Genomic DNA, 12,057 nt, shown 5'->3' with positions numbered 1-12,057 from the left:
CTTGGCTTAGTTTACCTGATAATGGTAACTCATTCTCTGAGGAATCTATAGCCTTATGGGCTTGGCTAGAAAATCACAGGGTTGGTTTACTGTGTTCCCAGCAATCTCCTGCTTTTATAACTCATGAGCCAAGGAGTGAAAAACTGGATTCAGGAGTAGCTTGTCTTTCCTAAACCCCAATCATAATCTAACTGCATTTATGCAACAGGGACAGATGAAGGTCTAGCTTTGTAAATGGAATGTGGGTCAATATTCATTTCACCACAGATTTCCTCACTTTCACCTGGGGAATGGTAAGTACGTATTAATCTCTAAAAGGTGGGTGAACAAAACCTGGAAATTGCTGCTCCAAAGAGCTTGTATTCCCATATTTCCATTCAGTGGTCAGTAAAACACCACCATCTTCTCTAGCTTGAATAGTTGAAAGCCAGAGTGGTGCAGATTCCCAAGAGAGGACTGCAGACAAAAAATTATGAGGAAATAAAAAAACGTAAGAACCAAATCACATCTCACTTATACAACATGCACACTCAGCGGTCTAACAGCGCTCGTCAGTGTCAGAATGATTGAGATGGCCAATCAAATCAATGAAGGCAGGCCTTACTGTTCACAGAAGACGAGTGAGAATTCCAACGCAACACTTAGTTTAAGCAGTGAAAGAGTGCATCCAAGTAGCTAAACATTTCATTTTTGATGACTGTTTTACGGTAGAAAGGTTCAGCGACTGACAATAATATCCAGTGATGCAAACTACTCAGTTTTACATGATTCATGTAAGTAATAACTGAATTTGATGAGACAAGAAACTTTTTGCGTGTTTTTTTTTAACATATACACATACGAATAAGAGAGAATGTGTGTATATTTAAAATACATAAATAAATTTTATTGAAATTGATCTTCATAACTACAATAGACCTGGAATTTTTACCGTTCTTATTTCTTTTTCGTTATTTCCTTAAATACCTTTTAATCCTTAACATTTTTTATTCCTTTAAATAAAAAGACCAATAACTCAATAATACTGAATAAAAATGTTGGCACATTTTTAATGTTTAAGAATGAAGCACTTGGGACATCCATAAATATTTGCATTGGAATTTTACAGTTGTACTTTAAAGTAAAATTATTATTTTTTACAGTGAAATTATAAATTAAAATAGTGATATATATATATATATATATAGTTAGTTAGTTTAATATTTAATATTTTTTTATTAAAATTAAAATATTTTTTATTACACGCATATGATACAAACAAGCACAGCAAACATGTAGTTCAGTAAATCAGATTTTAAATTGTAATCGCATTTTTATCAGACAATTCACAATTTTTCTCCCAAAACGTGTCTGGAGCCCTGAGTATGTCCATTGTACATTGAAACCTTTTGGAGATGATTGTTTTCTAGTGGTTGTTTTCATTGTGAAGTGTTGAATTGTAGTTTAGGCTGTACAAATGAAATAATTATCTGCATAAGTGTTAAAAAGGTCCTCTCATTATTTTTGAGAACACTTGAGTCTGTGGTTTCTCATTCCCTCTCTTGTACATGGTAATACAGTCTAAATGTTCAATCGCTTCACTCGTGACTTCAACTCTTGATATTGCTCTGAGTAGGAAAGAGAGTAGCGCAACAGTTGCTGCATGTCTGATAGTGTTCTCTCCGAGTGGGTGTAAGTACGTTTCTAACATGCGTCTCCACAAGTGTGTTGCACAGGCTTTTCTGGAGGAGGATGGCGTGCACGGCTGCTGTGCAAGCTCAGACGTGCCTGCGGCTTGGCAGTGTTGCTTTGAGAGGGTTTCCTGCGCACCGCTGAGGCCCCTTTGCTTTTACTAAAAACTCGTCCTGCCACAACTTATATAGTCAGTGATGCTTTTTTTCCATTGAAATGCAAGAAAAAAAGAAGCTGAGGGAGGCGAGCACAGCAGCCGTTCTCAGATGAGGTGTGACTCGTGCTGCTTTACAGTTTGTGGCCTGCTTTTTATGGCACGTCTTGAAATTGGCCTGTCATTTGTTTTGCAAGCTGTTTCAGAGTGTTTGATCTTGAGTCGATTATTTCCACTTTTCCAGTTTCACAGTCCTGTATGACATGGACAGGGTGGATAAATGCACGTTGCAGAGCCCCAAATGGTGCACATTTATAGACAAAAATCATCCCCTTTTGTTGAGGTGAACGATTCACACTTGCATCAGCTGGTGTGGAATGCAAAGCAGTCTGTTTGAAGGCTGTGTGCTGCGAGCAGCTCGCGTAGGTGGAGCAGACCAGCAGGGGAAGACCCGCGAATGCTGGCCGGGTTTCCTCCCCCTCATCCGTCTCTCCCCTCCTCCCTTCCTCATTCTAGTCCTGTCAGTCACCCCTGGCAACAGTCTGAGGCAGCACAGCTGATGGGGAAACTCTTTCCATTTGGCAATCCTTCTGACCAGATGCACATTGTGTTTCCTTGGAAAAGCTGAAATGACTTGATTTGATTTGACTTAATCTAATAAAGTGCAGCTCATAACCAGCAAAACGAACATTTCCCATTAGAACCAGAAGGGTAACCCATAGGAAAGAAAAAATGAGAATTATCATTTTTGTCACAACCGATAGTGAAATCAATTATTCTTATTTTTAATTATCTGATGATTACCAATATGCAGAACCAATGTTTCTATTTCTATTGTATTATTTCTATTATTTGTTCTATTTTCTATTATTTATATTTTAATAATTTCTAAATAATTAAACTGCAAGGATAAAAATGTATTATGAATATAAAAATAATAATTTCAACAATAATAATAATAATATTTACTTTAAGCCAAATATTTTTGCAATCTAAGGGGGCGTTTCCACGACAACTGCGTTTTGGGGGCCTGAAAACGCAAACTTTTGAAAACGGGTTTCAGTGTAAGTTTTCGAAAACGAGACCGTTATTGTCTCCATGTAAACTACAAAAAACGGTGATGCGATGTGCATGTTTTACGTGTATTACGTGTCGCCAACTACTGGCCTGATATGAATAATACCGCGTTTTTAGTCGTTTTCGCTGATCCGTTTGAATGGGGATCGTTTTGACAACGTTGATGGCTGTACACAAAAAAACGCAAAGATTTTTGTGTAAATGTACCCTAAATGTTTGCCAACTTTTCACTTGAATATGTTGTTGTGGGTGCATATGAATGTCTAAAGAATAGAGCCCAATTTATCGGTAGATTGAATATTTATGTGTGAATATTGGATTGAGTGTGAATTAACTCTAAATACAAATGAAATCGCCTTATTATCTAAGTATCTACTAGTGTCTTATATTTATAATTTTTAAAATCACATTTATTTTAAAACTATACTGTATTGTCTCCTTTATTTTATTTTTAGGAAAGGGAATAAAGACAACTCAGATCATCTCAGATAATTTGAGTTATGAAAGAGCAACATTTGAGCAATAAAATGAAAGGAAGGGGAATAAATGAACTTCACTTGACAAAAGGCGACAGCTTGTACAAACATCACAAAGCTTTAAAAAACATAATACAGTTTTAAAATACATTGTTAAGGCAAATAATGTGAACAGCTAATAATAGATCACTAGAACAGGCGTGTAAGCTCAGCACGTGAGAATCACACACCGCCCTACTGTCTAGTCTATATTGTGTTCTAAGTCCAGCTTTTCTGGTAAAGTGGGTTGGAATTGCAACTTAATAGGCGAGAGGGGTTGGGCGATTTACTGTTGTAATTTAACTTATTGGCCTTATGCAACAGTCATTTACATTTTTGCATGTTTTCTCTTTAAACGTGTTGACTTGTTAACAGAGTTTTGCATTGCTGTTGAACAACATTCTTATAATTCTTGTGAGCTCATATTTTAGTACATAGAATATTTGAACATTTAAAAATGTGTCACACAATGCAGGACTATTTAAGTGCACTGCAAGAAAATCTGAAATGTGATTAAAACAACGGGAATTTTTTAATTTTTTTACAGCATTAATTTCCCTTATTTAATTTTAACTTAAAATATTGATGTTTAATTAAAAACAATTGTCAGCTACCTTGTTACAAATACAGGAAGAGATAAGCTTGCCACAATGCACAATACAAGGGAATCTCTCTGCAACATGAAACTAACTACTACAAACACCCACTACTTCCTTAATGCTATTGACATTTCTGTAATGCTACTGACATTTTTACCTGCATAGTTTTGAATGGCATAGAGATCAAGATCTAACGAGACACATGACTGTCATGCACTTGTGGGGGCTGCCACATATAATATTAGAGTTGTAGAGCAAACAGTAAAAAAAAAAAAAAGCTTCAAAGATATTTATTTTGTGATAAGGAGCAGCTGACTGTACATTATCCAGTGTATTATGCTGCTAATTACCCAATAACGATATAAACAGACATATTGATTTGAGTTCTCTGGGACAAAGACTGATTATATAGATTATAGATAAAAAAAATTACAAATTAAATCAAGTATTTGAGATCCATTTAATCAATAATGGTATTGGTAACCCTCATCTATGATGAAAAAAACAAAACAAAATTTTCCACCTCAGCAAATGGACACATTGGCATGAATGAATGTGCATCTGTATTGTATAAATGACTGGAAACTGTTCCTGAATATATGAAAACAATTTACGGTTCAAAAGAGTGATGTCATGGTTTATGTCTTGTTTTTGTGGGTGGTCTCAAAGACAGTGTACTTTACCGAGCCACAAGGATCCCAATAGCCCGGTGTTTTAATGGACTAAGTGTTTGGTGAAGCAGAGATTTGTCTCCCTCCATAAAACAGAGCTATGCATGCAAATAAGTGATGAGAAAGGCCAGAATCAAATTACCACGCTTCTGTGCTCAACCCAAACAATTAGAGATGGAGAAAGACAGAGAGAGAGAGAGAGAGAGAGAGAGAGAATCCAAGACCTGCAGCCATCAGCTTCAGTCAACTGACTGTTAAAACTGGTGTGAAACAAGACCATCAGAAAATAACAAACATGACCGTCCTGTTTGTGTTAAGCGTACTGTCGTTTGGTTGAATATCATGAAAAACTATTTTTATAGTTTATATAGTTTATAGTCATATTTCAACATAAACTCATAATACAAAAATATATGAAATTATATTTCTTATAAAGAAAATAAAGCATATTTTTGGTTCCAATAACAGTTTTTGCATTGTGACATTATGTTCATGACAATTAAGCACATTTAAACCCCCTTCTCCCAACTGTTTGTAGCTTATAAGAAAAAATCTCATTCTCGTTAATGCAATGTGGGGGAATTAGTTGCACCTTAATAAGGTTGCATTTGTTAACATTAACATGAACTAACAATGACAAATACTTCTAAAGCATTTATTAGTATGTTAATTTCAATATTTACTAATAAATTATCAAAACCTGTGCTATCATGAACTAACAATGTTGTATTTTAATCAACTAAGGTTAACAAAGAGGGTGGTGTGGCGCAATGGATAAGACACATGCCTTTGGTGTGAGAGACCCGGGTTCGAATCCACTGTGAGACACCAATGTGTCCCTGAGCAAGACACTTAACCCTCCAGAGGCGTGCGACCTCTGACATATATAGCAATTGTAAGTCGCTTTGGATAAAAGCGTCAGCTAAATGAATAAATGTAAATGTAAATGCAAAGATTAATAAATACTTTAACAAACGTATTGCTTATTGTTAGTTAATATTAGTTAAGATGTTAACTAATGGAAACATAATTATATATTATTTACCTTAAATTAGATTTGCAAGTATAATAAAAAAGCTGAATGTTCATGCTGATTTTACAAAATCAATTTTTCTTAGAAATTTTTTTCTTTAGTCCCCTGTGGTGAAAATCAAGCTTTTAATGTTGTTTATATGTCTGTGGTGTTTTTAATATGCTTTAAGACAAACGAAACAAATTTTTTTTACAAATGCATGTCAACACCATTGCTGAGTACTTTCTCCTTAAAACTGCATTGAACCAAAGACATTCTCAAAACGTTTAAATATGTAATTTTAAGATTTATTTTTGGCATTTTTATTAGAATAGGACAGTAGCTAGACATGAAGTGAGGTGGGAGAGAGAGAGGGGGGACGGGATCGGGAAAGGTCCACGAGTCAGGACTCGAACTCGGGTCGCCCGAAGCACAACAGCTCTACATGTCGGCGCACTTGCCCACGAGGCTATCGGCGCAGACCAAAAATGAGTTTTAAGGGATAAAATGATTGACTACAGGGGGACTTTAACTGTATTATAGTAATGAGAATGAGATTTTCCCACAGATTTTAAATTAGAATACGAATTTAAAGGGAAAACTTCAACTGATATAATTTTTTTTTTAAATTTTGACTTCGAGTCAAAATACAAAATATTACCTTGACTTGACATTTCTCCATTTGAATGTAAATCTGCCATTAAAAATGTGATTTAGGAGGTATTATGGACATTTTATTCAATTACACAACTAAACATACTTTCGTTTCACATGTTTTACCATTTTCAGAAGATTATCTGTGAGAGAAGCATAACTTATAAAATCATCTTAGGATTTTTATGTTTGATTTAAATTAATATTTTAGCCACGAAACTCGCATTCTGATTTGTTTGTTCAATGTGATGTTCTCAGCTGATTGATTTCGCATATTCATTATTATTTTCCTTTATAACACGAAACATCCAAACGAATGCATCTCTACATACTATGCAAATTCTTATTAGCCCTCCGTCTCCCCAGCACCACCTGCCTAGATGTGCTACAGGTTGTCTCCCTCTCTCTAGCAGCAGCAGCATATTCATTTTACTTTACAGTACTTGCTCTGTAGCAGCAGCGTAGCAGTTCTAGTCTGCCAATACCAAACCTATACATTCTACTTACATTAATAAAATGTTTTGCAAACTATCCCCAGAGTTGTCATGGCTGAACTATACATAAATAAATGTAAAATTGAAAATGTAAATTTCCTTTTATCTTTCAGAAATGACTGCTAAGACTATATAGTGTGTATGTAAAATTGTCTGTCATGCACCGGCTAGCTTCCGCTGTTAACAAGAAAAAAGCATTGCTTCTGTTTTCCCAACTTTCTCTCTCTCACACACCCACCCACCCATATATACACGGAATAGACCACACAAACAAAGTTCCTTGGCAACGACACTAACCTTTTGAGGGAATTAACTGAGAACGGTGTGACCCTTTGTTAGCCCACATCACATGAGAGGAGTGGGTGTATGCCATGGGCTTCATTCAATACGACAGCCTTTTCTGTCGTATCAGAGTTTTTCAGCTCTTACATTCCAGGAAGAATATAAACTGCATATAAACTTAAAGTGGATTGTACCCTATTTCATGCTGACAAACTTTCATAAGAGGTTAGGTTAAGGAACTCCTCCTGATGTTCGGTCTAGAGCTTTGCATATGTTTGTTTGTTGGCTTATTTTCTGTGTTCACAGTCAAGGGCAGTCTCACTATTATGAAATTTTTACTTCGGCTACTATTATTAGTTCCAAAAAAAGATCTGTAGACGTAACACTAGGTCACCCATTTATTCTCGCTGTTTGGCTTCTGTAAAAAAGTTTGAAGAAACCTTAATGAATGTGCATGGGAAGAAAAACTTTAGCCTGGCACTAGCATGCTAATCTCCCTGGACAGGCTTTTTCCTTAATGAGAGTGCTGATCCATTTTCCATTACAGATGAGAGCCAGAAACATAGTGTTTCTGTACAATACACACACAAAAAGAGAGATATTGTGTGTCTCATTTAGGTCCTTGAATCAATTCCATGTACACACTTTCATTTTTAGAATTTTAAGCTGAACACTCTGTCAGCATTCCACTGGTGTCATACACAAAAACATAAGATTAATCTTTTAAATGGGAGCACAACTTTTTTGGTTGTCGAGACCATGAGCAGTGTGCGTTTGATGTTTTCTGTTCACATAGTTTTGTTTTCTTGAGCATGACGCAGTGACTATGTAAATGAGGGATTTTATGTGACATGCTTATTTACATAGCCAGGCTGGCATACATTATAGTCTAAAAAAAAACTGTCAGAACAATGTTCATATTATTAATGTATAGATAATATTGCAAATATATAAATAAAATAACTTTTTTTTTAAAGTAAAATAAATAAATATATAAGTTTGGGGTCTGTACAGGGCTTTTCTCTGTTCATGCATGAATAAAATCAAGATGTCTTTATTTTGCAACACTATAAATACCTTACGTAATAGAAAAAAAGAATGGCAAATTTTGACACATTTAGAGTCTTTGCTCAGCCTTAAAGAAGAAAAGAAATAGCATTTTGGACACCAGAAAGTCAAAAGGTGAACTTTGAATTGTTACTTTCTTTTATAAAATGGTTCACCATGTTCATGGAGAATTTTAGTATCATTTGGTGTAACATTATTCATGGGAAAATGTTTTCAAAGCATTTACGTTATGTACCAGAGAGGATGTTATGAGGCTGACAGCAATGTGCATGTATTGTATTTCCATAATTGTGTCTGGGCCTAAAGATTTTCTTTTCGCTTTAAGTGCATGAAAACTGTCTCTAAAGTAAAGATGGATTGGCTTTTAATCTGTCTGTTTGTCTCTCACCAACCTTTCTCTTTCCCTCTTTCAGTGTTATTCAGAGGCTCTGGCGTGATGTCAGACCCGGGCGAGTCAGATGATAGAGAGCTGAGGCCCATAGACTTCATCCAGCTTCAGCAGTACATTGACTGTGAGTCTGTGATGCCCACACATCCCTCCCACTCTCACTAAATGCTCGGCATCATTACAAACCATGAGTCACTCTCAGTTCTTAAGTGCGAAATGACACTGTATTCTAAGGGTCAAAAAAACATGCCAGTCGTGTGCATCCAAGACGTCTGTGAGCCCGGTTTACTTATAGTTTTTCACTTGCTTAAATATTTTATACATGCAACTAGTGGTGGAAAAGACTGATTTGACTTGATTTGATTTGATTGACACCTTTCAAATATTTATAATGTCACTAAAATTATGTGATTATTAAAAAGAAAATGTGCAAAAACACTTTGATAAAAATGAACATTACGTTTTTATTTAAAGAGGCCATATTATGCCCTTTTACAAAGTCTTAATTTTGTTTTTGGGGTCTACTAGAATAGTTTTAATGCTTGAATGTTCAAAAACACATATTTTTTTACATATCTTACATTGTTGCAGCACCTCTCATCCCAGTCTGTCAGTAACGCTTTGTTTTGTGCTCTATGAAGCCCCTCCTTCCAAAAAGCACAATGTGCTCTGATTGGTCGGGCCGCGAGTGTTTAGGGTGCCATTTGGGACAGGGCCTAACGCAACTCATTCAGGCCTTTTTTTTCATATACCTTGGGCAGTAATTATTTAAATGAGGGATATTGTGACATATATGTCCCCAGAAAAAGGCGTTACATGGAGAGAAAGTGCTTATAGAGAATTACTCCCTTTAGGATTTTGTGCTTTGTAACTTTGCAGGTAAAACAGCACATTACACACTAAATAAAGTTGAAAATGTAAAAAAGCAAAATAGGTCCTCTTTAATGGAGCCTGAAAAGTTTTATAAGTTGATATTATAGAATAATTCAGTATTATTATTCAGCAGTATTATTAATAATGTTAAAGGCTCATTGCTACTATGCTATACGTTTTCATGGAGGCCTTCTTAATATATTGGATAAAATATTAAAATCATTGATATTTTGGTTTGAGTGATGTGACCAGCTTCGAATGAACAATAGGTATGTTGAAAGATACAGTACAACTTACCTCATACATAATATCGATCAATCAGTGTTATTCAACCGCGGAAAGAGGTCAGTAAAACCTGTCACATAACGTTACATTTACCTTAGGAAAGCCATTTAATGACCATAGCACGTTAGTTGGCTAGAATAATTAGCTATAGAGAGGAGTATTTTGCTAAATATGTGCACTATATTACTTATTTATTATAGTTTTACTTATTTTACTTTTACTTTATATATCATTAAAATATTATAACGTTGTTATTATAATAAAAACCTTATTATATTTAATTTGAGTTACTATTTTTAACTGTTAATAATAATACCAGCTGACTAGGCTCTCAAATGTTTACAGCATTAGGTGAGATTTTTTTTCTTGAAGAAAAATTATCAAGATAGGTATTATAGGTATTATAAATACCTAATATTTATCCAAATAAATCGATATTGAATCAAGATCGGAATCAAATCACAAGAATTGAAATCAAGAAATTTGAGTCAAGCTATAATAAAAACAGTAGCCTACCAGTCATTGTACCATGTAAACATTGTACATGTTGTCACTAAACTAAAATTCTGTTCAGTTACCAAATGTTTTGATAATTGGGGGGGTTACATCCCCCCTTTCCACAATTATCACTCCAAGCTAAACTCAAAACTTGGCATCCCTGATAAAAGTGTTTTTGTACCTCGTTTGGTAGTATGTGGAGTTAGCAATGCCAAGGTCATGGGTTGAATTCCCAGAGAACTCATACAAACTAGAATATTTTTTCATTTTAAATTCTGCATTTAAAAAATGTGCATGAAAGAATTATTCTGATAGCATTTTTCGAATGGCGATCAATAAAGTAATGTAGTTTTTGCAGTCATGTCCTGTAATTACAGCGTCTGACCAGCATGGGCTAACAGGCTCATGCTAAGCAGCCAAACTTTGGTGTCTCCATCCATGCGTCTCATGCATGATTGAGGGATTTTAAAACAGTACGGTGTTGTGGGTATTTCCATAAGTATGTACTGAGTTTCTGCTTAGCTTATTTTGTCATGCAGAGTTGATGCAGATACAGTTCATTAAAAGGTGTGATGTCTGTGGTTCATTGTGCCAAAATGTCATCTTGTCCATTTCTTTTTCTGTCTCTCTCTTTCTCTCCTTCTCCCTCCCACTCGCCCTTTCTATCTCTCTGCAGACTGCAGTCTAAAAGTAAAAGATGTGTTAAAGGAATTCAATGCAGATGGCAGGTTAGCCAAGTACAGACACGGAGAGGTGAGTGAACTGGCTGCCAGGGGCCAACTGTCAGCACTCTGCTTTTACAGCATCTTAGTCCAATTACCCATGAACAGATCCATCCATCTCTGTAATGTAAATCACTTCACGTCTGGTCAAGCATATCAGAGCTCATCCGCTGGATGATTCAACATGTACCTGCTTAGTTAGTGAGTGTTTTGTTTACCTCAGTACTGATTTTAGTGGCGTTTCCCCACACAAAACTTGCAGCCATGATGTTAAGGTGTTGTGGGTGGTTGCCAGGACACAATTTTTCTGTAGTTCAGTGTTGCTTTGTGTTTACTAAGGTATCTGGGTGGCCAGAGTCAAATTAGCTCATTATACTATTGTAGGGATTTTTCACCCGTTTTTTCAACTTATAGGAAAAAATAGAAGAAGAAGAAAAAAAGGGGCCTTTAAAGGGGTGGTTGATTGTGATTTCACTTTTCTAACTTAATGTTGCTGTTTGAGCATAAACAACATCTGCAAAGTTACGACGCTCAAAGTTCAAAGCAAAGGGAGATATTTTCTTTTAACGAAATTGCTTTTTAAGGACTATAACTGTGCGTTCACACTGCCGCCTGCGAGAGCGTCAAAGTCATTCATTTTCAATGAGAGCCGGCGGCGAGCTCCGACAAGGGCGGCGCGGTGCGGCGCGTCTTGGACGGTGAGAGCGGCGAGGAGAGTTGAAGTCAGGTCAACTTTATGGTAATAAGCTATGACGCGGTTCGGCGGCAACCAATCAGAATGTAGAAGTCCTGCGCCTGAGAGGATTCCAGAGAACGCAATCCTGTAAACATTGGTTTAAAAAGATCACGCCTTCGATCTACATCAGAGCGTCCCCGAATCTTTCTTTGGCAGGGCGGCGAGAGCGGCAAAATTCGGCGGTGTGAACGTACAGTAACAAAGGGACTACACGAGCTTCCTCCCGGGTTAGTGACATCACAAACCCTAAAATTTACATAAATCCCGCCCCTGGAACACAATTTATAGATTATCAAGACAGAATATGCTAATCAATGATTAGAAGATAACTACACATAAGCTACATAAATTCATCAAC

General features: G+C 36.0%; 1 protein-coding gene across 2 annotated transcripts in view; it reads left to right on the top strand.

The window, feature by feature from the left end:
• Positions 1 to 12,057, top strand: part of dgkaa (diacylglycerol kinase, alpha a) — a 29,345-nt gene that overhangs the window by 2,361 nt on the left and 14,927 nt on the right. Inside the window, exons 1-3 of one of the 2 annotated variants that reach the window (XM_079849148.1) lie at positions 1,620 to 1,671; positions 8,611 to 8,709; positions 10,918 to 10,994. In XM_079849148.1, coding sequence (XP_079705274.1) covers positions 8,634 to 8,709; positions 10,918 to 10,994 — 153 coding nt within the window. In that variant the 5' untranslated portion in view covers positions 1,620 to 1,671; positions 8,611 to 8,633. Of the gene's footprint in view, positions 1 to 1,619; positions 1,672 to 8,610; positions 8,710 to 10,917; positions 10,995 to 12,057 lie in introns of those variants that run through there. The other variant, XM_079849147.1, reaches the window with a different exon arrangement.

This window comes from Squalius cephalus, assembly GCF_949319135.1.
Source record: "Squalius cephalus genome assembly, chromosome: 18".
Lineage (NCBI taxonomy): Eukaryota > Metazoa > Chordata > Actinopteri > Cypriniformes > Leuciscidae > Squalius > Squalius cephalus.
This window is presented reverse-complemented; position numbering and strand designations above follow the sequence as displayed.